The following is a 26727-nucleotide window of genomic DNA, read 5'->3' on the forward strand; positions in this document are numbered from 1 at the left end:
TTTTTTTATTTTTTATTTTTTTATTCACCTGATAATTTTTAGACATATATCCATTATAATTTGTGTGGCATAGATAATATTTGATTAATTTTTTTATCTTTATACAGTTGCCATCAATTGGCAGCTATAAAATGGCCATACAAATATAAATAACATAATCTGCCACACATTGCTAACAATATTTACTATTTGAGCCACAATCATTACGTAAACATATCACTACATTTTTTGTTCTTTTTTTTCCTTTCCCGCTTTTTTTTTTTTTTTTTTTTCTTTCAACTTCTTACAACAACATTATTCAAATACATATATAATCTAACTTTATACTATAAAATTATCAATTCTTTGTATGATACAGAACTATTCCCCGCCACAATGCGTATAAAGCTAGTATTTCTCTAAACATAACTAACAAGATATTTTACATTAAAAATATTTCCCAAAAATACTGGAGGGTGAAAGTTATTCATTCTCATATTGCAAAAGTAACACCCCCGTTGAACACACAAATTAGTTGAGTTCATAGGTTGATTTTTGAGAATCTAGGTTGCGAGTCTAGAACCCATCTCAGATAAATTTAAAATCCATTTTGAAGAACTTAATACTCATAATTTTCACATTAATCAAACACTAACTTTTTCGCTTCACTGGTTCGAGTTTCAAGGTGAAAATTAAATTTATGTGAGATAAATATTGTAGTAAAAAAAATTAAATTTAAACTTTTGTAAAAGAAAATATTATAGTAAAAAATTTTAAGTTGTGATTCGAATAAATAAAACGAACGAGGCATTAAACTTTATATTCCTTTTACAGACTTTAAACCTAAACACCAGATTAAGAGTATTGTTGTTCTTTTATAACAAAACTTAAAAAAAATTTGAACTCGAGTTACAATTTTATTTAAGTTTATATTCTTTTATAAAATTTGAGTTTGAACTCGAATTTGGGGCTAAACTCGAGTTCAAGTTTTCCCTTTAACTCAAGTTATAAACTCGAACTCAAATTAATGAACAATATTTTTTCTATTCTTAAAAATGCTATAATTTTTTCGTTTTAATTCTGATTGAGATGATTTTTTTTCTATGCATTCACAATGAAAAGACGAATTAAACCCCACCCATATACTTTATTAAAATTTTTCATCATCATTGAGTTTTTATTAAAATATTATCTAAATGCAAATTTAAGTTTTGATCCACTTAAACACAAACTCAAAAAGATTCTCAATTTAAATCATAACTCAAATGTGCACATCTAAACACAAACTCAAGCTACAACTTTAACTCAAATTATAACTCAAATTCAACTCAAAATTATCACTCAAGTCACCCTAACTCAAAAATGTAAAAGAATAACCTTAAATTTTAGAATTTTTTATTTTAAATCCAAAAGGTTCAAAACTACACAAGTAGGAATAGAGCTTGAATAATCATCTAGCTAAGGTATCGTTTATTTAGCCGATTCGAGTTTAGAATTTGAGTTTTGTTACAGTAAAAAGTTTTCAGAAACGGTCACATTTAATTTTTTTATTATAATAAAAAATTTTCACATAAAGTCATATCTTAACTCGAATCAGTGAATTAAATAGGCAAATTTTTTTAAGAAAAAAAAAGTCATCTACTAAATTTACCAAACAGCCCCTCTAAAAAGAAAAAACGAGTGAGGTCAGAGCATTCCTAGACAAGTTGTGTTGGACGCGGTTAAACAACTTTTTGTCAATTTACTAGAGAATGACGATCGACGACAAACCCGAAATGATATTTAGTTCTTCGAGAACTTCAATGAGGAGTGGGGGAGGGGGTAGAATCGACCTTTTATCTCTCAAGTGGAACTTTGGAATTTGGATGCAGTCGCAGCCAGGAAGCACAATTAAAAAACGGAAAGAAACTCTCTTTATCTTCTTATATATATATATATATTCTCAGGCCACGCGGCCAAGCAACCGGAGATACGGTAACAGGCCGATTTAGAAATATTTTTTTAAAAAAATTTCAAAATCAAAATCAAAGAAAGCTGACGTCATCTCATGACTCTTCTTTCTCTTGGTTCAATCTCCAATCTTGGTCTCTAGTGTTTCTCAATCTCATTACCAGAATCAGTGAAATTTCGCAACGACGCCGTTTCGATCACTCCCAAGGCCCAATTCGCCTTTCAATGGAGGTTCCGGTTGATCAAAACCCTATCTGGTATTTTCTTCGCTCTGTTTATTTTTGAAACGGACTTTTTTTTTTTTTTTGGAGATATTGGAAATGGTGATTTTTTTTAATTTTTGTTTAATTTTTTTGATAAATTGGATGGGGAATTTTGGGGGTCGAGGAACATCCGAATCTTTGGGGCGGGTTTTTCGTGCTTTTGTTGAACTGATGGTTCTTTGAGGGTTGTTGGATAATTCTTAGAAGGTTTTTAGTCAACTCTTGAATTTTAGGGTTTTTGGTAATTTCGTTGATACAGCTGAGGTCATTGCTTAGAATTGGGGAATTCGATGTTTTCATTATGGAATTAATTCGTGTGTAAAGTCGTTTGGTTGCTGGGAAAATCCGGGAAAAAGAGGAGAAAACTGATTTTTGGGTGGAATTTAAACATGTTTTATGTCGTAGCTCGTGTAGTCGACCTTTTTAGGCGAAATCATTATTGAATCTGTTATTGGTGGGTCAAAAGAATGAACACTAGGGCTTTCAATTGTTTTTCTTTCTCAATAAAGGGCTAGTTTGTCTTTCTTTTTGTTTGTTTTATTATTCTTGTGTTGTTGTATCAATCTGAATAATGATATTTTTGCTTCTAACCAGAACAGATTTTGTTCGAAGTTCTTGACGTCTCGCAGTGGTACGTAATTTATGTCAAGCAGTGCAACTCAGCGAGCCTTTTTGTCAAGAGTAAAATGTTGTGTACCACATTTTAGAGAAGGGAAGGAAAACTTTTATTTTTGTGCTACAGTTCTATGAATGCTTTCTTTATTCCCAATTGCGTTGGTGGAGTTAGATGGACGTTGCTGCACCGGGGATTCACCTTGAAAGTTTAACCGATACTTTCCCTTTGTTAATGGAGCGGCTAGAAAGTAGTAACGGCAGTGAGCACGTTATCGACATAGCTGGGAGTAGTGATGGGTTCGCATCTAGCTCATCTCATACACATAGTAGACCTTCAATCAGCTTAAATACATCACAGCTAGAGAGATCTTCGAGCAGTGCCATAGTACCCACGACTCTTCCTCCGATTTCCTCCTCTAATGGATCAAACACTAGGAACTCCTCGTTCGCAAGGAGAGGGGATACTCGCCACCGCCGTAGTCCATTGAATTCAGGATTATGGATATCCATCGAACTAGTTCTCACAATTGGTCAAATTGTTGCATCTATTGTTGTTTTGTCCTTGTCAAGGCATGAGCATCCACGAACACCATTATTTGCGTGGATTGTGGGCTATGCATCTGGATGTGTTGCCACTCTTCCTCTTCTTTATTGGCGTTACCGTCATCATAACCAGCTTTCAGAGCAAGATTCTGCTCAACCTCGTCAGACTTCTCAGATTAATGTTCCTGCAGTGCCCTTTTCTCTTTCAGTTAGTAGGATGCCTGAAGGGGAAGATCGTCAGAGTGGTGCTTCATCTCATAGAAGCCGCCAAGGCTCTGAAATAATGAATGCAAGGTATGAGTTTGTTTGTTTTGTCTTTGGGATACTGGGATTCAACAAAGTGTCGCATGGTTACTGTTCTTATTTTCATGTATTTTCCCTTTTTTGTTGATATGATTGTTTTGTGTTGTAATTATTATTCTTATAGATCTTCACCAGATTCTGTATTATTTGACAATCTATGGCTAACTTATCAGCAGTGAAACTTGAACTATATTTTGTTCTTTTGAGACTGGAGAGAGTTAACTTGGTGGGAAATTTTGAAATATTTCATGTGGAATTCTTGTTGTTCTCGTGATTATATGCACTTGCCCTTTGTTTCTATTCGCGCTTATAGGAAATTGCTGTTGAATAGAGAGCTAATGCAGGCTAGGTGTATCATTATTTTGAATTATAGGAGGTCTTCGCGATACATTTTTGTTCAACATAATGCAGGTCCACGCCATCTTTATAGTATATCAAAATTTCTTAACCTGTAGTCTACTGGGGACCTCTAATTTTTTAGACAAGTAGTGTGGTGTTATGAGTGTTGGTATTTGGCACAAAGGAGTTGGAGAATTTATACTCTTTCCCTTCTTTGGTAAACCAATTTGACAATGCCCTAAATCCAATGCTGCTCTCCTTTTATCGATATGCGAAAGCATACATATCTATTTTAGTTAAATCCACTTGACCAATGTTAGCTGATGACTTGTCTGATGTAATTTGCTTTCTTTTCATCAGACTCAAAGCACTTGTGGAATACTTCAAAATGGCGTTGGATTGCTTCTTTGCGATTTGGTTTGTGGTTGGCAACGTTTGGATCTTTGGAGGACATTCATCTGCGAATGAGGCTCCTAATTTGTATAGGTATTGCTCTAAGCATTCATTACATCTGACCTTTCTGGAAGTTGTGGGAATCTGGGCTCATTGCAATTTTCTTTTCACTTTGCAGGTTATGTATAGTATTTCTCACCTTTAGTTGTATTGGATATGCCATGCCTTTTATTCTATGTGCAACAATATGCTGCTGTCTTCCTTGTATAATATCCGCGCTTGGGTTTAGAGAGGATTTGACACAGAACCGAGGGGCCACTTCTGAATCAATTGATGCTCTGCCGACATATAAGTTCAAGTTGAAGAAAAATAGAAACGGAGATGATAGAGATGGTGCCTCTGAAGGGGGAATTATTGCTGCAGGAACTGATAAAGAGCGTGTGATTTCTGGGGAAGATGCGGTAAGTATACCACGTAGTGAATTTAGCATGTTACAAAACTTAATATAGGTATACGAATTTTTCCAATTCATTAAATAATGCACGAAAAGCTCAACATTGATAACGAACTTCCATTATGAAAATAATATAGGGGGCTTCAGTTACAGTCAACGAAAGGGGTTTCAATCTCTCTTTTTTTTTTTTTTTTTTTAATATCCTTTCAGTTCAGTTTTGCTGTTGACTAGTTTTACAAGGCATATATTTTTGCTTACTTTCTGTAGGTTTGCTGCATCTGCTTGGCAAAGTATGCCAACAACGATGAGCTAAGGGAACTGCCCTGTTCTCATTTTTTCCACAAGGAGTGCGTGGATAAGTGGTTAAAGATCAATGCGTCATGCCCTCTTTGTAAAAGCGAGGTAGGTGCGAGCCCATTGAGCTCACTCGCAGGGGCAAATGGCAGTCACCAAAATGATGATTACTAGGGAAAGCAATGGTTTGGACTTTGGCAAGTACCATATCTCAATAAGACGACTAAATTAGCTAATCTCAATGCAAGAAACAATTTTAACATGGATGGCTGATTGCGCCGAGTGGATTTCTTTTCTTTTCTTCACCCCTTTTTTCCCCCCACTTGGGGTGAGGCTATAGTTAGGTAGGTAAGCAGGGAATTGCCTTTGGTGGTGTCACGGGCAAATGTATAGCTCTCTTCTGTCGGCAGTGTCACTTGAAATCAATTATGTATTTACGACACAAATGAAGATGCTCCTAGATTTGCTCATTGGAGTCGTCATAGATGGCTTCTTGTTTTAATGTATCCCTCTGTTCTCATTCTCTCCTCTATAATACATGTACATATAATGCAGTGGACAATTGGCTTGATATTAATATATTCTTTGCCATGAAGAACATGTCACCTAATTAGAAAAAGGTACAACTCAATTTTTATAAGTGAGAATTACAGCTAAATACAGATTACAGACTTCACTTCAGATGCCAGTCTAGTCTTTTGTTTGCCACTTGTCACTTTAATTTTTTCAAAGAAACACACTTAACAACAAGTCACCTTTTGCTAATCATATTTATAAGACTGCCATTCCTTTAATTTAAGTCTATGTTGACACTTTTTTTACCCATTTTAAATTCATTTCTTAAGCCATTTAATACGAAAATAACATCCTTTAATAAACGATGATACCTTTTTTTCGTTTTGCTTATATATATGGGTTTTGTTGCGTTTGTGCTTTTTGTACCCATTCATTTTTTGTTTTTTTTTTTTCCTTCTGAAATTATTCGTTTGTTCTTCTTTTTTTTTTTTTTTTTTTTTTTTTTTTTTTTTTTTTTTTTTTTTTTTTTTCAGCATCTGTGTTTACTCTTCCTTCATTATATTGGTTTCATTGGTGCTTTTTTACTGTGAATTCTCTGCCCCCAAAGCTCTCTCGCTCAACGAATGAATAGAGTAAACCCAAAAGCAGGGGCTATTGAGATCTTCAGTCAAGTTGGCTTCATAGCAATTTGTGTCTTTCACGAATCATATGTAAACTTGTTTAAGTTTTTTTGTTACAACGACGCTTGATTGATAGATCATTTTTTTTTTTTTTTTTGAGTTGGATGGAACTTTAAGGAAATATGCTTATTTCAGTTGTTATCTTCTTTTTTTTTTGAAAAAAAAAAAGAATTTTATCTTTGTTTCTAACTGTACATTATTAATCCGTAATGCAAACATTTTAAAATAAAATCTATTTATTATAAAATAAAAAAGATAAAAAAGGAGCTTCATTTTAAAGGGTATTCTTAAGAATTGCCCTTTTTATAAAGAATTAGGTATAAAATTATATGTTATTAGTTTTTGGATGGTTAAATCCTCAAACCTTTTCTTTTTCTTTTTAGTTTTATTTTGAAATGTAATCGAGTGATTTAGGAGTTATTTGGTTAGAGGGTTGAAGGGTTTGAACTCAAATTTGGGTTTAAATTTGTGTTTATTTTATAAAAAATAAAAAGGAGTTTGAACTCTTGATGTACGTTTAAATTCTGGGGTTTTTAAAAAATAAAAGGATTTCAAAACCTAAAGTTTCCCTTGAGTTTTCAGGATTTTAACTCAGATTTAAACTCCACACAACCTCACATCATGTTCAAACTCTAAAGGTTCAATTTGAACCCACTTACCAAACAAACCCAAGTTGACACAATAATGTTTTCTTTTTTCCCCTTTTTTCCTGCCACAAGATTTTCAAATTTTAAAGTAAAGCAACTCATCATTTGTCAAATAAAATCAACGACAAACTTTACAAGTGACAAAATGTGTGTTTTTTTGGAGGAAGAGAGGTGGAGGGCCAGTTGTTTAGTTGGAGGGAGAAAAGGGAGGGTAGGATAGGTGGAAGAAGAGAGTCTTTATTTGGACTAATTAATTTAAATTCTTTTAGGGAAAAAGAGATAAAATAATTCTTAGAGTGCATAAGTTTGAGTTTTATCATTTATTTTTTATTAATATTATTTTTAGTTAAATAACTATGCCTTCATTTGGTTCGTTAGTTTGAATTTTGTTGGTTTGAACTTTTTTATTTGAACAGAAAAATTCAAACTATGTGGTTTAAATTGTAGTTTGAATTGACGTTTGGATGTGTAGTTAAAATTTAATTTGAACAGGGAATACAATTCGAATTTGTGTTTGGTAGGTGTGAAAAACAGAGTGAACACTTTACTGTTCAAAAATAGTTTGAACGATTGAACTTGAGGGGGAGTTAAACTCTAAGTTATGCTGTTTAATTCAGTTTAAACGGAGAATATAATTCAAACTGCATGCTTACCAAACACCAGTTTAAACTGTGCTCACTATTCAAACTGAGTTGAACTGAACAAAATTAGTGAAATAAATATAGGCTATATTAGTCAAAAAAGTATTAATCAAGTATAACGGGTAAAACTTTAGGCCCATGCACTCTAAAAGTTAGTTCAACAATTTTCTTATTCTTTTTTTTTATGAGTAGAAGGATCCAACAAATCCATCAAATTTAAGTTAAAAAGATTACCTTCTTTCTGTATAAAAGAACACAATAATTTTGATATTTATTTAATAATTAGTTTGAGAACGTGCTCCACATTTATTATCGTGTTGAGATTATCTAAGTAGTTTATTATTTACTACATAATGGAAAATTTATTTATACAGAATTAAGTGCTTTTGAGTTTCTTTTAAAAATTACCTCAATAATGACAAATTAGAAAATATGTATTTATCATAAAATCAATAGTTACAAGTGTTGTGCCAAAAAAAAAATTGTTTAAAAACGACATATTTGAGAAAAAATTGTTTTAGTGAGTCAATTAGAAAAAAATATTTATAAGGATCACTTTGGATATAAAACTCATTTGTGACAAATTATTTAAAAGGAGCATGAGAGGAAAAGAAAAAACTATTTCAAAAAAACACATCGAAAATAATTACGATGTACATGAGCCGTTGGCAAAAATGAAAACAAAACAAAAACTTAAGGATATATTGGAAAGAAATTGTGTCGACAAAAAAAAAAGTATTTTAAAAATGCACATTACAAAAAATAAGGGTTTCTCTACGGTGAGAGCTCCTAAAAAACCACCAGTGGAACATTTTGTTTTGACTGTTAGATTATTTTTTCAACGGTCAGATCTGCAGAGGTAGCAGTTCTGTGCGGCGCTCTGTAAATTTTTAATACGGACCTGTGCATATTTGATTATCAATAACTTAATTCAAAACGATCAAAACAGAGTGTTACACTGGTGAGTTTTTTTAGGAGTCTCACTGTAGAGGCTACCAAAACAATAAATTATATAGGAACTTTAAGTGAAAAAAGAAAAGAAAAGAAAGAAAAAATTATAAAGAATTACAAAATGTGAAACACAAAAAACAAAATATGAAAGAAAAAGGAGAGATTGACACATGGTTAAAGGAGAGAAAACCTCTTTTGACTCTTTTATGTATGTAAAGATAAAGATATAAACCTAGTTATATTATATTAAAGCACATGAGTAGGGGTAGAGTCACATGGTAGTAAGTGGGGCCACTGCCTAACCCAAGTTTTAACATATTGACTTTTAATATTAAAATTTGGGAATGTTTACGGTAGGGTGAGCTAAAATCCCCTACCGGTAGGGTGAGATCAGACGATTGTTTGCGGTGCGATTTGTCGTGGGTCCAATTGAAATATAAGTAAAAGCTGTCTATTGCAACAGAGAATCTATCCTTTAAACATTTAATATGACGTCATCAACAAACAATGATAATGATAATTATGGGTGTTCATGGATTAAAATTCACAGATTAGAGGTCAATCCGTGTCCGATCCAAAACTTTTGAATTGAGAAAATCTCAATCCGTGTCCGATCCAAAACTTTCAAATTGGAAAAATCTCAATCTGTGTCTGATCCAAAACCTTTTTAGATTTTGCATATTGGATATTTTACGGATTGGAATATTCGAGTTTTCAATTCGACCTAAAATGTGACTTTATGTGAGAGCTTTTAACTGTTATAGAAAAGTTAGATATGAATTTTTGTGAGAGCTTTTAGCTATAGCAAAACTGAAATTAAAAACTCAAATCGTGAACTGAACAAGGCCCTAGGTTTTTTTCACCTTTTTTTTAGAATAAATAATTTAATGGGAAAAGTAATGAGATTGGAAAGGAATGTAACGTAATAGGTTAATAGTCATTCATTTCCTTTTAAGTGTTTACTTGACCATTAGATGAAGTAATAGGAAACAAATCCATTCCCTTTCTCATGTTACTAAAATTAAGAATAACAATGTTATAATTGTTATCACCAAAATGTTCTTTTACACAATTAACTAATTATTGACTATACAATAATTCATTAAGGGTGGATAAGTAAATTTAGCACTCATTCTCTTTGACAAGAAATCAATACTAACGGTGGTGTAAGGATTGACATTCCTTTTCCTCATTTCTTATATTATGTGGGACTCACTAAATCTCTATTACTTATTTCACAAGAGCATATAACGCCCCGAAAAATAAAATAAGATTAATTAAGGTAATTGAAATTTATTAGTGTGCCTAATCTGAATTAATTAATTAGTTATTAATTAATAAATGTTTCTAACGTGTAAATTTAAATAATTTCAAGGTATTTAAATATTCTCAATATTTACATTTTTACCTAGAAGTGTGTATGGACACATTTATGGACTGTTATTTTAAATGTTTGACACCTGTCCATTTTTCTTTTCTTTCTTTTTCTTTTTCTTTCTTTTTCCTTCCTTTCCTTTCCTTCCCAAGCACTCTCTCACTCTCTATCTCTCTCTCGGTTGTCTCTTTCTCCTGTTTTTGTCTCAAAGCAACCGGATCTTGAACCAAGGAAAGATTTAAAGAAGTTTTCAACGTCAAGAGAAGGATTTGAGGTAAGATTTCTGAAAAACCTCTCTTGAATCTCGGATTTTTCATATTTGAAAACCTATTTTGGTTCAAAACGGATTTCGATGGATTTTGAGTAAAAACATGGTAGAAATTGGAGATCTCGGGTTCTTTAGACTTGATTTAGTACCTAAAACCCGGATTCAGGTGTTGTCCCTTGAGATATTTTAATTTGGGACTGGATTTGTAGGTTTGCAAACTGATTTTGTGAGTTTTCTCGCACTGCTGTTCTTCACCGGTCGACCTGTGCGGTCGACCGGATTGCATTGGCCTCACCAGTCGACCTGTCCGGTCGACCAGATTGCACACCACCGGTTGACCATTGGTGTTGCATTGCGCTGTCACCGGTCAACCGGTGTACACAGAGTTTGACCATGTTTTGCCTGAAAAATGTTGTTTTGACCTCAGTTTTCGAGTAGGACCCAAATTAGCTTCATTTGAGGACCTAGAGTAGATGGATTAGCATCTTTAATCCATGTTTTGAGATTGAAAAGCCTTGGAATGATGATTTGAAACATGAAATGGTTTGTGGAGCCGGTAATTGAATTATGACACACTAATAGGAAATCAAAAGGATATAATTGAGATTGAATTACTTTAGGAATGAGAATTGAATCCTAAAGTGTTGTCTTGTATCAGTGCTAGCTGAGGACTCGGATAGAGTGGCTTGAGGAAGCGGAAGCCGGAATAGTGCACCGCTAGCCACAGGTTTGGTATTTACGAGGTATGATTTCTTACCCTTTTTCTTTGTGAGCCTGTTTTCAAAAAGAGTTTTGGTCTTCCAAATGTTTTAAAGAAAGGGGCTTGTTTGCGAAAGAAAAGTATTTAAAACCCATGGTTTGTTGTAATTCATGGTACCCATGGCTTGTTGTAGTACATGGGACCATGGCTTGTTGTAGTTCATGGGATTCATGGCTTGTTGTAGTTCATGAGATTATAATGAACGATTTCATAAAGTTTAATGAATGATTTCTTAAGATAAAACATCTTGCGAATTGGTAAACCGGCTGATGGCCAAGATAGGATGTGGAGAGTGCATCCTTGGGGGCAGAACCCGAAACCCGGCCCGGGGGTGATATGGCTTGTGCACGTGGTTGTGTATGTAATTTATCATAGTATAAATTACTTGCTGATGCCTGTAATACAGATATTTTCATATATATTTCCTTTGAGAAAAAGGATGTGAGGTTCCGGCTGTTGTATTAGGACTGAATGTCATATTTTATTTACTTATTCCCCATGGTTTGTTGTAATTCATGGTACCCATGGCTTGTTGTAGTACATGGGACCATGGCTTGTTGTAGTTCATGGGATTCATGGCTTGTTGTAGTTCATGAGATTATAATGAACGATTTCATAAAGTTTAATGAATGATTTCTTAAGATAAAACATCTTGCGAATTGGTAAACCGGCTGATGGCCAAGATAGGATGTGGAGAGTGCATCCTTGGGGGCAGAACCCGAAACCCGGCCCGGGGGTGATATGGCTTGTGCACGTGGTTGTGTATGTAATTTATCATAGTATAAATTACTTGCTGATGCCTGTAATACAGATATTTTCATATATATTTCCTTTGAGAAAAAGGATGTGAGGTTCCGGCTGTTGTATTAGGACTGAATGTCATATTTTATTTACTTATTCATTTACTTATTTACTCGCCCTTTTATTTATTCATTTATTTATAAATTATTTCAAATTATATCCTACTGGGCCTTGCGCTCACGTTTTTTTTGTTTAATAAATATTAAACCCCTCCTAGGAAATTCTAGAAGCGGTGCGGAGTAGCTGAGCTAGATTGCTACCACCTGATTTGGAGAGGATTGTGGTCATCCTCCCTGTGTAAGAATTTGTAAATTCTGTAAACTCTGATATTTGGATTTCTAGACTGTGGTTGATGTCTGTAATGTAATATTATTTACGTGTCATGTATGTACGATACTGAAAGACCCTGTGGGTGTAGCCCTAAACAGTATTAGAGGCAGGAGTTTTAGCCTCTTGAGACGTTCTTGTAATTTATTTTCTGCACAAGAGTGGGGCTCGTTTTGGAAATTTCCTTAATATTTTATTCTTAATCGTGTTTAACCCCTGATCGAGCTCCACATCACCGACCCTTGCCCTGGGGCGTGACAGAACAACTCCAACCATGCTAACTATTTTATGTTTTTAGCTAAAATGACTAACAATTTAGTTTTTTTTATAGCTTTTCTCCATTCGAACCATTAGCTATATGATTTGCTATTTTAGAGAATGCATTCCACATTAACTAAATATAACTAGCATGAAGTAGCTAGCTATTTTATTTTTTTGTATTATTTTATTCTTTTAGCTGTAATAAATGCAAAGATGATTTTTTAAATATAATAAAATTATTTATATTTTAAATTCAATAAATATTAAAATAATATTTATTTAGTCAAAATAGATAGTATAGTTTAATAAAATGGCTAAAAAGCTATTTTAATTAAAATTTAGAGAGCTCTCTTAGAGATATAAGTAAACACATTATTAGATGAGAAATAGAATCATTGCTCACTTTCTCTTTCCTTTTGATGCAAAGTCAACATGTACAAAAATTACATGTGGAAGGCATTATTATAATTTGGTATGCCCTTTTACTTTTTAGCCATATAAAAGTTGTGATTAAAATACCTTTCCGGTAAGAAATTTTGACTCATCCTATCATAAACATGCTCTTAAAATTTAGGAATAATGGCAAAATTTCGGGTGCATTTAGAATTCATTTCAAAATGATTTTGTTTTCTGTATGAAAATAAAAACGAAAACGTTTTCATTTTCATTTTGGAATCATTTCTGAAAATGCGTCGGAGGAATAATTTCGCCAGAGAAGAAGTCATCGTCCAGGGTTCTGACTCTGGTGAGGTGGAGGAAGGGGTGGCGGCGGAGTCGGATGAGGAGGGGGGTGGTTAGGGGCAGCGAGGTCGAGGAGGGGAAAAATGAAAATGGGAAATCGGAGGAAAGGGGGGGTCGAGGGAGATCGGAGAAGAGGGTGCAGTCGACAGTTGGAAAAGGGCAGGGGTGTGGGCAGAGAAAATGAAAATGGGAAACTGAAAATGATGCTTAATCATTTTCAGTTTTGCTGACTTTTTAGGAATAAGTAAAAGACGTTTTCAGTTTTTGTTTTTCAAGAAATGCGGTGTTAAACGCATTTGTGAGTGCATTTTCAGTTTTTAGTTCTTGAAAAATATTTTTAGAAATGATTCCAAACAGGCACTTCATTTTTTCACATGACTTTTTGAATATATATTCTCTTTTTATGAAACTAAGTAAATTGCCGAGCTGTAATATGTATGGAATTGAAAATGATGGAAAACCCTTAAAACTCCTTCCAACACGCTAACAGTTTCTCTCTTGAACGAATAATAGTTTCTCTCTCTCAGCATTTCTGATAAGTCAAGCACGCTACTTTCTCTCTCTCGTGCTATGTTTCTCAAGATCCAGAAGATCCATATTTGAGAGAAGAAGAAGAAGATAGAAAGTTAGAAAGTCACAAAAGCAAATGAGTATAGTGAGTAGCGATCATTTGCCTAAACAAAAAGACCGTGGCCTAAAATTCTTTGTGGGCTAACGGCCATCGACCGAATTTCCCTAAAATTTACAAGAAAAAAAGTCAAAAATACTACTTAAGATGATTAAAAATATTTTTTATACCATTCCATTTAAAAATAAATAATTAGCATCCAATTAATAAAAAAAATAAAATGTCACAACGATATCCAACTATTTAAAATGACATAAATAACCGCCATACAAACTAAGTACTTTTCTCAAAATATTTATCTCCAATTTTAGGTTGCTCATTTTCTAAGAAAATTATAGTGACACCCTTATGTTAGTGTTGCAAATACAGATCGTTCGACCTAAGCATGCACGGAGAGAAATATGAGTTGGGTAGGCTAGCATAGCAGAAAGAAGAACAAACCCGACCCTTTGGTACAATGAACTGTCTTTTTTTTTCTTTCTTATCCTAAAAATTATACATTTTCTCATTTTAGCCCCTTTTTTATTTTTGTCCTAAATTTTATTTTTTCATTTTGATTTCTTTTGCCCTAACTTATTTATTCTTTCATTTTGGTCCTTTTTTATATATATATTTTAATTTTGTATGATACTTTATTTTTTCGTTTTAGTTTCTTTTGTTCTAAAACTTATTTATTTTTTTCATTTTAATCCTTTTTTTACTACTTTTTTTTTTTTTACTTCTTGCACTAACACTCTTTTTTTTTTTTTTTTCATTTTGGTCCCCTTTGAGATTTTATATTCATATTTTATATACTTTTAGTAATAACATGATGATTACAACTTAACATATAAATTACTCTCTGTGCGTGGAGTTCTACTAGTAGGGAAAAAAAGATAAAAAAAAAAAAGAATTAGAAAAAGTAAAAACAAAAAAAGAAAAAAAAAGAGAGTTGAACAAACTTGTTCACAGAGAATGGTGGATGGAAAAAAGGCAATTCGAATTACAACTTTATTTGAGTTCATATTCTTTTAAGTTTAAACTCGAGTTTAAACTCGAGTTCAAACTCGAGTTTAGGACTAAAACTCGAATTCAAGTTTCTCCTTCAACTCGAGTTCAGAAACTCAAACTCAAATTAATAAATAATATTTTTTCTATGCTTAAAAATGTTAATAACTTTTTTCATTTTAATTCTGATTGAGATGATTTTTTTTTCTATGCGTTGACAACGAAAAGACGAATAAAACCCGACCCATATACCCTATTAAAATTTTTTATCAGCGTTGAGTTTTTATTAAAATACTATCTAAATACAAATTTAAGTTTTGACTCACTCAAATACAAACTCAAAAAGATTTTTATCCCAAACCATAACTTAAATGTACATAACCAAATACAAATTCAAATTGTAAGTTCAACTCAAGTTATAATTTAAATTCAACTCAAGAATTATATTTAAATTAAATTCTAAACGAGTAAGCCCTAAAACTTTATTTGGACCGGACCGAGAAGACCCGAACACCCTTATTTTAAATTTTTTTAAAAATATTTTAAGCTGTTTGGGCTTTAAGATCGGGCTGAATGTTTTAAAAACATTTTGGCGGTGAGTTGATTATGCAAAAGGGTTAAACACGTGTGTAGCAATCGGTTCTCTAGAATCGCTCTCCAGTTCTCATACAGAAAACCGCCTCGTATATATATACTTATTATTATAGTAGTCATATTCAGATTAGGCTTCTAGGCTTCTCTATCTCTAATTTCTCTCTCTCTCTCTAAACCAGACGAAGCTTTCAGAGCCAAACCCTAGCCCGCCTCTGTGGCCGACTTTTTATCTTCCTTCCTCGACTCTGCCTGGATAAGCTCCCGCGAATCGATAACTCTTCACGACCGCCTTATTCGTTGTGAAGCCCTAGCTCGTGCTGATTTTCTGTGCGTAAGTATTCTTGCTTCTATTGAATTTTCCTACTTTTGTCTAGGGTTTATGTTTTCGCTCTCCTGTCGCTGTCATATGAATTGGATATATGTATAATTATCTCCTTGAGCTGTTTCTGGTGTGGTATTTCTGAAATTAGGGTTTTTGGATTAAGATTCATGAAATTTCAAGTTTTTGTTTTCGGAGATCTCAGTCCTTTTATCAATTTATTTTCTTTGTTTGAACATGATCCTATAATTGCTGTTTTTAGAGGGAGAAAGATAGATTATGCGTTTTAATAATTCTTTTTTCTCACGATTGAGTATGTTTTAATGAAAAATACGAGGGGAATTTTCTCTACCGTAATAAAAGTAATAGACGTGAAGGACAAGGTGGACTCTATGGTTTCACTTTTCTTATTAACGGAGACGTAGTTATATATTTTAATTATGAGTAGGGGTGTAGTTATAATTGTTCATATAAAATGAGAGCATAGCTAAAATTGGTAAACTTTAGGATTAAAATAAAATTCTGAAACTTGAGTGGGCACTTGCCCCCACTCACGACCATTTGGCTCCGCCGCTGCTCTTGTGTTCCATACTTCCATTCCATGGTTTTCACTTTCTTTTATTATAAGAAAAAAGAGAATTTTTAGGAAAGAGTTCCAGAAGAGATCATGCTAAGAGATTTTTTTTTTTCCTAATCGCAGAGGTGATGTTTCTGTTTGGCTAGTTTTGCATGTCGAGCAACCTTGCCTCGCAACAGTTGCCAATAAATACCAAGCACGCGAATTGGTCAGCTGGAACCCCTTTTGAACAAGATGGACTCATCAATATCAGAAATGCAAATGGGAGTGGTTGGTTCTGTAGGATATATATCTGGCCATCCTGTATCGCAGCAGTTTCCTGCACCAAACAATCAAACGTCACTAATCTCTGATAATCGCTTATCGCAAGGATTTCCATCTTCAGAGATGCAAATGGGGCAGATGGAAGGCAAGGGTAATGATAGCTTGCAACCACAGCAGTTCTTGATGTCCCAGACTCAAATAGGACAGATTGGATCCATGCTAAACAATGTGGAGCAAATGTCGGCACCATTTAAGCGCAAGACACCTATGGAACCTATTTCACAGAACCATGAAAATATGTCAATGCTACAAAAGCGGGTAGCAGAAATGCAACATAGACCATGGTTGCAGCAAATGTCTGCACCAAATAAGAGAAACGTGCAGTTGGAATCTATGCTAAATTCTCCTGGTTCACAAAATTCCCCAACGCCTAATAAGAAAATGGTAAAGGCAGATTCCTTTTCTAATAAATCTGGTTCACAGCGGATGTCAAGTCAAAAAAATCAGACTGCAAGAGTACAACCACCCGCTAAGGCTTCATCAGAATCATCTGAATCTGTGAGGTCCAAGATGAGGGAACAGTTAACTGCTGCATTTTCTTTGGTTACTCAGCAAGAAAATAAACCTTCAGATATGCAAAATCCTGGTCAAGCTGTAAACTGCTCAGGAACTGAGGAGAATAATGAACCTGCTGGATCAATTGCAGCTGATGCTGTTGACCGCGCAGCTAAAGTATCTAACAATTTTGCTAGAAATTTTTCTACTCAGGAAAATCACGGTGGGGAAGGTGAATCTCGAAAGATTTTGGGTGATGCAAGAACTGGTGGCTCAACACTGTCCTCAATGTGTGATGGCAGAGAATTTCATTCAAGTAATGTTTTGTCATATGAAGATGTGCCATTCAGTGAGAACTTCTTTGTTAAAGATGAGCTTTTGCAGGGAAATGGGCTATCTTGGGTATTGGATCCTGACTTAGATATGGCTGAGAAAAAGGAAAGTCAAAATGCTGGAGAACCAAAGTCGGATCATGAAGAAGTGGGTGGAGATAGGGTGGAACAAGCATATCAATCTCCACAAAATTTGGCGTTTGAAATTGAATTAGAATTATTCAAATTGTTTGGGGGTGTGAATAAGAAGTACAAAGAGAAGGGGAGGTCTCTTCTGTTCAACTTAAAAGACCGCAATAATCCAGAGTTGATAGAGCGAGTTATGGCAGGTGAAATTTCACCTGAACGACTTTGTTCCATGACTGCAGAGGACCTTGCTTCCAAGGAGCTTTCTCAATGGCGGATGGCAAAGGCAGAAGAGCTTGCTCAGATGGTAGTTTTGCCAGATTCGGATGTTGATATTAGACGTTTGGTGAAAAAAACGCACAAGGGTGAGTTTCATGTTGAGGTTGAACAAGATGATAGCAATCCTGTGGATATTTCTGGTGGTTCAAGTTCACTTGCTCACAGTGAGCCAAAAAATAAAGAGATGGAAATCCCTAATTCAAAACCTGTCGTAAAGAAAGACAAAGTAAATGCTCAGGGTGAGAATAGTAATCTAGAAGGCCATAGGACTTCATGCCCCCTTATGCTTCATCCAAATGAAGAATCTGATTTAATGCATGGGCTCATTGTCGATGATGGATTTAAGTATGTGGAATTTCTTCCTCCAATTGTCTCCCTGGATGAATTCATGGAATCACTTGATTCAGAGCCACCGTTTGAGATTTTACCCTTGGATTCTGAGAGAATGACACCTGTCTCAGGCAAGGATGACTCTGAGGTTGGCTCTGGGACCAAGTCTTCAAATCCAACTTCGAAAGATGTAGTGGATGCTTCCTCCGAAAAACACGACAATGTTGATGTGACACATACCAAAATAGATGCTGATGTGAAGTCTGATGACAGTCCTGTTGATGCAAAATTGGATGATGGTTCTACTGATGCGAAATCTAGAGATAATCATGTTGGCGTCCAACCGAATGACAGTCCTCTAAAAACAGAAACAACTCTAGCTCTGTCTGGCACACCCATGGGTGAACATGTATGGGGAGGCTCACTTCAATTGAATATCTCTAGCACAGCCAATTTTGTTTGCATCTTCAAAAGGTACATTTTCTTTTCTAATTTAATGTTGAGGTCATAATGTTTTTATGAATATTTCCTTGTTGTAAATTGATTGTTTTTGGCTTTATGTTCAGAAAGGCAGACTTCTTCTGATTTACGACTGCAATCCCTAAAAAATATGCATAGTTATTACATTTAAAATTATTGTTGTTATAGATGGTCTTGAAACTCTTTTGCAATTCTTGAAACTTACTTCAGAGGTGGAAAGTTGAATCTTCTAGTCACCTATCTGCATTCTGCACCGGCAGCCGCAACATTGGCTCTTGAATACTTTTTTCTTTTTTACCAAGAATGTTACATATCAAGAGATTGTGAATTATCTTCTGATTACGAGAATTTAATAAATGAAGTAAACTTAAGGGAACTGTAATTTATTGATTTTCCGTACAGGATTGCTCCTGGAAGTGCTCTGTTAAGGGGATATATTTACTTTCAAATAATTTTAGTTCAGTCCAAAGAGAGAGATCGTTATATTCACTTACTGATCTTATTTTGTTGTTGCAGTGGTGAGAAAACCTCTGCCAACGAGTGGCCTGGTTTTATTGAAATCAAGGGAAGAGTCAGACTCGAAGCATTCGAGAAGTTCCTGCAAGAGCTTCCCCTATCCCGTAGCCGTGCTGTCATGGTATTGCAAGTTTCTTTTCATTATTGTACAATAAAACCTGTATCCTGTTATATCTTTCTTTCCTCTAGAATTAAAGAGCCTTTTTTCTCAGTTTTGATATTCAGCAACGCAGATTTGCTAATACCTCACTCTATGTGGTCCGCCGTCGGTGAAAAAGGGATCCATTATGGGTTTTTCTCTAATTGGTCGCCTTTGGCAATAAACATAAACAAGATGATGATAAAGCCAAAAACTCGGGTTCTAACTTTTGGCTGCATCCTTGGACAGCACATGTCCGTACAGTGTTGTCTGAACTGATTCCAGTTTCCCGAGATTGAAATTCATTTTAATTGAATCTGGCTATACTTGGGGCTTATATAATGAGTACCGCAGTATTAATTTTCACGTATCAACACTTGGGCATTTATTCTCTCTCTCTCTCTCTCTCTAGATACTCGAGGAAAAACGTTTTCGCTGATTCATTTTCTTTCAACTTGGTTCATATAAGATTTATGGCAAATTGAACCAGAGCATGTAAGATATTACATCAAAATTCGTTTAAATGGCATGGGTAATTGGAATAATACTTGCTATGCTGGAGATGAATAGAACCTTGAGAATGTAATTGAAGCGTTTCACTCTGGACGAAATTGTTGTTGGTGTAAAAATATAAGCAATTGTTGTCGTCTTGAGGACAAACTAAGACCTACAACCAAAAACGTAGAGATTTTCCCGTCGGTTTACTACGTATTTTGACTGATGAAACCTCAATTTCTGCAGGTAGTGCATTTCGTTCTCAAGGAGTCCTCTGAAACCGAGCGCGCAGCTCTTCAAGAGGTAACATCAATATGATAAAATCCAAGTTTTTGTTTTCCTATTTTTGCAAGGAAATTCATTGTTCATATTTAGAAAATGTATTGGCCTGCAGGTGTCAGAATCCTATATTCTGGATGAGAGAGTGGGTTTTGCCGAGCCTGCTTCCGGTGTTGAACTTTATTTTTGCCCCCCACATAATAAGACACTTGAAACGCTCGGCAAGATCGTCCACGAAGAGCACATTGAAGCACTAAACGCAATTGATAATGGTCTAATTGGTGTTATTGTATGGAGAAAATTAAGTTCAATATCTCCCAAATCATCATCTCACCACAAACACGCCTTAAAAAAGCAACATTTCACATCTAGGAGACAACAGGAATCACCTTTGAATTCTAATTTTGCACCTAAATCGGCCGCACCTCGGGGCCTAGCTCCTGCGAACTCTAGACCTTCACATGATGATGATGAGGATGATATTCCTCCTGGGTTTGGCCCACCTGTTGCCCGGGATGAGGATGACCTTCCTGAATTTAATTTTTCTGGTGGATCAAATCCACCAGTGTCTCATTTTTCTTCGCAAAAACACACTAGGGGCTCGGGAGTGGCTTCATTTTGTGCACCTCAAACTTCTCGTCCTGTTGAGCAAGTGAGAGAGCTTATTCATAAATACGGGCAAAATAATGTCTCCCCGATTCCAGGAAACTGGAAGGAGGACAAAGGACTTAGTGGGGCTGTGGCTAGGCCCTGGAATGAGGACGATGACGATATTCCAGAATGGCAGCCGCAAGCACCCTCGCAGCAAGCGCATAATTTTCAGCAACAGATGCTGCTTGTAAACCATCCGCATTTAGTGTCTCAGCAGCAAGCACATCAGGCAATGCTGCCATTGCAACCTCCTATTATAAATGCAACAAAGGGCTCAGAAAATCCGGCTGTATGGCGGCAGCAGCAGCAGGGAACTTGGTGGGTTCCTTCAGCTGAGGCGACCGGCCTCCGGCCGAGTAGTGTAGGCTCTCATCCTGATGTAGGACAATTTTATGGGGCACCTGGCCGTGGGGCGGTTGGTCAACCGGGCTTGTCATGGCAACAAAATGTTCCCAAAAGTAGAGGATTTTGATTTTTTTTTTTTTTTTTTATAAATTTTTCTGCGTTGTAAACATGTCTAGTCGTGTACCCATTGTAAACATGTCTAGTCGTGCACCGATGACAAATCAAGTATTAATGCCGTGTTTAGCTTTGTAGGCCCTGCTCTAGAAAGGAACATATTACTTATTGTAGAGATACTGTTGGTAGTAGAAAAAGTTGCAATAACGTTATTGAGATTATAAAGCGCCTGCTTCTGCTATCCAATGTGGCCAATGCCTTTTCTTTTCTCTTCTTTCCAAGTTGACCTCTTGCACTATATTTCTACTTGAAATACTTAATTATTTTCCAAACGATTGCTTAAATTACAGGGATAAAATTATTTTGGCACTCTGTATTATAATGAAATATTTTTTTTAGTATTTTTGTTTATAAAATATTAAAATGATGTTTTGATATTTTTAAAAATATCTTGATATTTTTAAATTGATTTTTGAGACGTAAATGTTTTTAATATCATTCTATTTAATTAATTAAAAAATAATAAATTTACAAAAAATTGGTAATTTTTTATTTTGAATATTTTAATGATATAAAATATTTTCAGATTTTTTAAAAGAATTTATTTTTATTTAATTAATAAAGAATGTAATTTAGACATTACATGTTTAAAAATTCAGCTTCAAGGTATCAAGAAGACGCTTTTAAAAACGTTGAGAATTGAGATGCTGTTTAAATGTTTTAAAAAATACAAAAAATTAAGAGCATATTTTGTTATAACAGGATATTAAAATGATTTTATCTCTGTATTATATTTGAAGCCAATCGATATACAATTAAAAAGGTTCTAAAGATTTATTAAGACTTGTTTTTGTTTTATGAAAGATAGTGCTGTGTTTTCTTTTTCTTTTTTCAACTAACTCAACTTAAAAAAAAAAAAAAGAAAAAAAAATCCTATCTCAAGCAAAATAAAACGACCAAAGAAAGGGGAGAACCAAAACAGAAAACGGAATCAATTCTTGTGTTTTTTTTGTGTCTCTCTGATAATATTGTGATACATTAATTAAAAAAATTTTATCACATAAATTAAAAAATTATGCTAATGTGATATGTTATTATTAAAGAGACACGGAGAGGAGGAAGATAAGAAAAAGGGCATATGAACCCATTCTGAAAGGAAAGTATTTTTGCTTTTATATGCTAACGTGGCGGAATTCTGTTGGTCTATTCACGAAAAAGGATTCATGCAATCCGCAGAGAAATCAAACTTATATACATCTCCTTGTCTTCTCTCCCCATACAAGTCCAGAATTAGAAAGAGAAAAAAAAAAAAAAAATCACAGTGTGTAGTGGATGAGGTAGAGAAAGGGCAAAAGGAAAAAAAAAATGGTTGTTCTCTCTCCTTCCCTCTCTCTCTTCACACCCATTCATCTCCTTCCACAAAATCTCCTCTTCTTCAGGTATTTTCCTCTTCTTTCGACTCCTCTCTCTCTCTAAAACACGAGATTTTGTTTCCTAAATTCCACGTCTGAAATATTACTTCTCCGTCTGAGCTTAGAAACCAGAGTGGGATTACGATGCAACACAAGAATTGTGGTTTACACGACGCGTCATCATATTCACAGCCGTGCTCAAGTGTTGCTTCGGAACCCACTTCACAACATGGCTTTTGGAGACGGGATTTCCTTCTATTTGGCCTTTCCTCTTCTCTCTTATCACTCTTCCCATCTTCAGGTAACCTTAACCCACACTTTTTTTTAACAGCCTCTGGAAAAATGGGTGTTTTTCTTTTCTCAATTGATTTTCTATGTTAAATTTTTTTATAATTATTGTTTAACCTTTTAGGAGATATGGTTACTGAACATGGTATCTTAGCCCAAATTCACGCCTCTATAATTGCTCTTTCTAAACATGTCACATGTTGAGTTATTTTATTTTTTTTTATTTTTTTAAAATATGTTTCAGGTTTTTTATTAAATATTTACGTGTTTGGACAAAATGGTTAACTAACACTCAGAATGCATAGCGAGAGGTGTTTCTTTTTCAGGAGAAAAAAGTTGGGAACTGAACATTCTCTATTATTGACAATCAATTATAGTAGTAGTTGTTATATAGTTAGTGCAATTGAATTGCAGGGTCGTTTGCGGAGGGGGATTTGAAGATGGCTTCCTTGGTTGATGAAATAAATGCTTATTCTTATCTCTACCCGATAGAGTTGCCATCCAAGAAGTTCCTCTTCAAATGGTATGCGTCTTCATTGATACCCGTGTAAAGCTCATAGAATGTAAATAGTTTCAATAGGAAATTATTCTCAAAGTTTGAAAAATACCTTCATTGATACCCATGTAAAGCTCATAAATTTAACCCAACTTTAATTCAAGATAGTAATGTTAATTTGAGACCGTATCAATGGTGTAAAAAGATGATCATATTTTCTGAAGTCCAAGATTCTGTTGAACTAGTTATGCTTAAATCAAACTACTTTCTTTTTTTTTTTTTAATTATTATCACCCCATCTTAAATTATAGGCTCCCTGACTTTTTTTTTCCTCCCTTTGAAGGGTGGAATCCAGAAAGCCCGAACGATATTCATCAGCTGCACCGCTATCTCGTAAGTTCATTTTCAAATCAAATGTTCAAATTTTCTTGAATGTACTCAGAGTGCCATCACAATATCAGTTTTTGATAGTGCTAAAGAATACACTCATTGTGTCCATGATACTCATTGGGTACTGTTTCGCACATCACGCAGCTGATGCACGCCTGCGCATTGTGTCTGAGCGTGTTGACATTATTGATAACCTGATCATCTCAGTAACGGTAACTTCTGATGAAACAATGTCTTGCTAAGGTGATTCCCTACGGTGGTTTTATCTGGCAGCTTGTGATTTCACTTTGTTTAATCCAGATAGGCCCCCCAAATTCAAGGTTTATAAAATCCAAGGACAAGAGTACATGGACTACAAAAGATGTTGCCGATTCTGTTTTGTCTGACAAGGCTGCTCTGGTAATTTCCCGCTTGTGTTTTTCATCAAAGTCAAGGCGTTGTTTGGCTAACACATGTGATTGCTCAGAAATACAATTCCAAAATTTGTTCATTACTATTCGACAATCTACCTCGAAGTTGATATAGAGAATAGAAATCCATCACAGATGTGTTGCTTCAGTAAAAGGCGATTGCTAGTTAAAACTGATGTGCACGGTTCTTTTGCAGCGAGTCACCTCAAGTCAGCGAATGAGTGAAAGTTCAGTTCTTGATACACATTCTAGTGAAGTACGCCTTTGAACCACAACTTGCTGAGTACAAAATAAATGTGGTTATGTATATCTATGTAGTATATATGATTATAAGAGGCTCTCTCATAATTTCTTATTCAGATCGATGGCGTGCCGTACTGGTATTATGAGTACCTTGTTCGTAAGTCGCCTACAAAAACCGTAAGTCTGTCCTCTTGTAGTAAATTCAGTAGAAAAATATTCATTTGTCATATGCTCTTCGGATTTCCTGATATTCTTACAATTATGCTATGCAGGCTCAAGAATCGAACATTTTCCGACATTATGTTTCTTCAACGGCTGAGCGAGATGGTAGACCTTTCATATCCTGGAGTGCAAATATGTGAATCTACAAAAATCTACACATGCTTGCTTGAACTTTATTACACTGATTCTGATCTTGAAGTTTCAAGCTAAAAATATAAAGGAACCTCACAGAAACTGCATTTTGCAGGTTATTTGTATACTCTGAATGCTTCAACCCTCAACAAGCAGTGGAGCACGGTAACTCTCTTCCTCTCTCTCTGCTTATTTTTTTGAGCAAAAAACAGTTGAAATTAGATTTATTTTGCAATGCTTTTGCATTGATATTTTGTCCGCTTACGAGTCTATACATTGTGTCGTGCAGATGGGGCCTGTGCTCGAAAAAACGGTAGCTTCTTTTCGTCTTCTCCCTCCAACAGAGGAATACGTTCCTCCGTACAAGGATCCCTGGAGATTTTGGTGATATCATTTTTTTATTTTTTCATCATTTGAGGATTTTCGGGCTATTTTTTCATATCTTGTAACAAGTTCAATGACAAAGTTCTTTAATTTCTCACCCAAAAAAGATTTAACTCAAAATCCTCTAAAATTATGCAATAATTCCTTCACGCTACAACAACTTGGGTTTGATTTTAACTTAATCCCAGAAAGAGATTGAAACTTTTGCGGTTGTGTTGTCCTTGTCCCACATCGGAAAGGAAGTGAATTGTGAGATAGTGATAATGAGGATAGAATAGGGGTAAGTAGGAAGATTAAGTGGACGATTGGTGTATGGATTTAGAATCATGATTTATAACACTATTCTCAATTTATGTGTATTTTTTGTGAGAAAATATTATAGGGAATCACGAATCATGATTTGAACCATGACATAAATTCTCATACTAAACACTATAAATTTCTGAGTTTTAAGTTTTTACAGTTAAAAGTTCTCAGAAAATGTCACATCTAATTTTTTCTGTTAATCTAATTTTTTCTGTTAAAAGCTCTCAGCCTAAAAGGTTCTAAAAAACATTCGCATTTAATTGTTTTGCTATAGTGAAAAATTCACATAAAGTTATATCTCAACTCAAATTAAAAACTCGAATCAATAAACTAAACGAGTCTTAAACAAACTAAATGAGTCTTAAACGGGTAACATACTTATCTGGACGGGTAAATGGGCCATCAAGAAGGCCGTGGCCTGGGTCAGTGACTTCCATTGCACAAAGGAAGGGTGCTGGGCTAAGGTCTAGTGGTGGAGCCTACGTCATAATTTGTGGTAGTTAAATGAATTTTTTTTTTCAAATATGTAGTAAGTTTTAAAATCATTTTGTTATAGTAATAACCCATTTTTGCCAAATATTTCAATTTCACTCTTGTATATATGTAATTTTATAAGAAGAAAATTGACTAAATTTGTGGCAGTCCATTTTAGTAAAAATCTGATTTGAATATTGTGACGACCCTCCTATGAGGCCGCCACTGTAACTTAAACTTTAACTTGTACTTACTGGGGTTTCTTAAAATTTGCGGAACATTTTTTTTTTAATATAAGAAAGAATACTTTCATAATTTGTAACAATAATTTCAAATAAGTGAATCACTAAATTTCTTAAAGCTTTTCTTAATTTCAGTTAAGATAAAACGTTCTAAAAATATCTTTCAAACAGAGCAGCATTTGAACTCTTATTTCAAATGCTCTTTAAAAGTCTTTCTAAAACTAGCCAATTCAATCGGGCCATTTAATTTTGACTTTAAAACGGATTTCGTGAGAAATCTTAAATTCAAGTACATCTTAAAGCCCTTTTAAAATCAATCATTTAAATCGTCATGTTTAAAATTTATTTATTTGTTACATGCTCTGTTGCAACGTTCTAAAACTTAAATACTCAAAACGAGGGTTGTTAGCTACAACCTCGGTTTCTTTAACATACATATGTACCTATACTTTTTAAACATACATGCTTGAAACCTTTAAATCATATATACATATACATGATTTTTCTTAAACTTACTGCGGAAGATAACTGCGTGAGCGGTATCCATTCCCATCTCCACCATTCGTCCGCCGCTTGCCATTGCCCTTCAAGAATTGCTGATAGGTTTCTTACCTACA

General features: G+C 34.6%; 3 protein-coding genes and 1 pseudogene across 4 annotated transcripts; all 4 read left to right on the forward strand.

Moving 5' to 3' along the window:
- The first annotated feature begins 1912 nt into the window (after positions 1-1912).
- LOC21390774 (E3 ubiquitin-protein ligase At1g63170) lies at positions 1913-5797 on the forward strand. Of its 2 annotated transcripts, none has more exons than XM_024173883.1 (5): positions 1913-2186; positions 2787-3644; positions 4353-4478; positions 4564-4846; positions 5107-5797. In XM_024173883.1, the coding sequence occupies exons 2-5, from the start codon at positions 2980-2982 to the stop codon at positions 5305-5307; spliced, it is 1275 nt and encodes a 424-aa protein (XP_024029651.1). In that variant the 5' UTR covers positions 1913-2186; positions 2787-2979; the 3' UTR covers positions 5308-5797. The 2 variants fall into 2 exon arrangements, with proteins under 2 accessions (XP_024029651.1, XP_024029652.1); XM_024173884.1 differs by having other exon boundaries at positions 2792-3644.
- A 9654-nt stretch (positions 5798-15451) lies between these two features.
- LOC21390776 lies at positions 15452-21323 on the forward strand. Its single transcript, XM_010110741.2, has 5 exons — positions 15452-15641; positions 16330-18566; positions 19089-19209; positions 19969-20025; positions 20117-21323. Exons 2-5 carry the CDS (start codon positions 16441-16443, stop codon positions 21122-21124), a joined length of 3312 nt encoding a protein of 1103 aa, XP_010109043.1. The 5' UTR covers positions 15452-15641; positions 16330-16440; the 3' UTR covers positions 21125-21323.
- Positions 21324-22378: 1055 nt separating this feature from the next.
- LOC21390777 (psbP domain-containing protein 5, chloroplastic) lies at positions 22379-25386 on the forward strand. The gene is made up of 11 exons (XM_010110742.2): positions 22379-22550; positions 22649-22824; positions 23226-23334; positions 23651-23700; positions 23842-23909; positions 23998-24096; positions 24304-24363; positions 24468-24527; positions 24623-24677; positions 24820-24869; positions 24994-25386. The coding sequence occupies exons 1-11, from the start codon at positions 22477-22479 to the stop codon at positions 25090-25092; spliced, it is 900 nt and encodes a 299-aa protein (XP_010109044.2). The 5' UTR covers positions 22379-22476; the 3' UTR covers positions 25093-25386.
- A 382-nt stretch (positions 25387-25768) lies between these two features.
- Positions 25769-25914, forward strand: LOC112094016 (annotated as a pseudogene).
- The last annotated feature ends 813 nt before the right edge of the window (positions 25915-26727 follow it).

Source organism: Morus notabilis, unplaced genomic scaffold, assembly GCF_000414095.1.
Source record: "Morus notabilis unplaced genomic scaffold, ASM41409v2 Scaffold1615, whole genome shotgun sequence".
NCBI lineage: Eukaryota > Viridiplantae > Streptophyta > Magnoliopsida > Rosales > Moraceae > Morus > Morus notabilis.

Bases quoted from the DNA above. Each gene is read 5' to 3' on its own strand.
- LOC21390776 (XM_010110741.2), top strand. From the start codon at position 16,441: ATGGACTCATCAATATCAGAAATGCAAATGGGAGTGGTTGGTTCTGTA. The intron at 19,210-19,968 runs GTATTGCAAGTT...CAATTTCTGCAG, and splicing joins CCCGTAGCCGTGCTGTCATG to GTAGTGCATTTCGTTCTCAA. The intron at 20,026-20,116 runs GTAACATCAATA...ATTGGCCTGCAG, and splicing joins AGCGCGCAGCTCTTCAAGAG to GTGTCAGAATCCTATATTCT.
- LOC21390777 (XM_010110742.2), top strand. From the start codon at position 22,477: ATGGTTGTTCTCTCTCCTTCCCTCTCTCTCTTCACACCCATTCATCTC. The intron at 22,825-23,225 runs GTAACCTTAACC...ATTGAATTGCAG, and splicing joins ATCACTCTTCCCATCTTCAG to GGTCGTTTGCGGAGGGGGAT. The intron at 23,335-23,650 runs GTATGCGTCTTC...CTCCCTTTGAAG, and splicing joins AAGAAGTTCCTCTTCAAATG to GGTGGAATCCAGAAAGCCCG.
- LOC21390774 (XM_024173883.1), top strand. From the start codon at position 2,980: ATGGACGTTGCTGCACCGGGGATTCACCTTGAAAGTTTAACCGATACT. The intron at 4,479-4,563 runs GTATTGCTCTAA...TTCACTTTGCAG, and splicing joins GAGGCTCCTAATTTGTATAG to GTTATGTATAGTATTTCTCA. The intron at 4,847-5,106 runs GTAAGTATACCA...TACTTTCTGTAG, and splicing joins TGATTTCTGGGGAAGATGCG to GTTTGCTGCATCTGCTTGGC.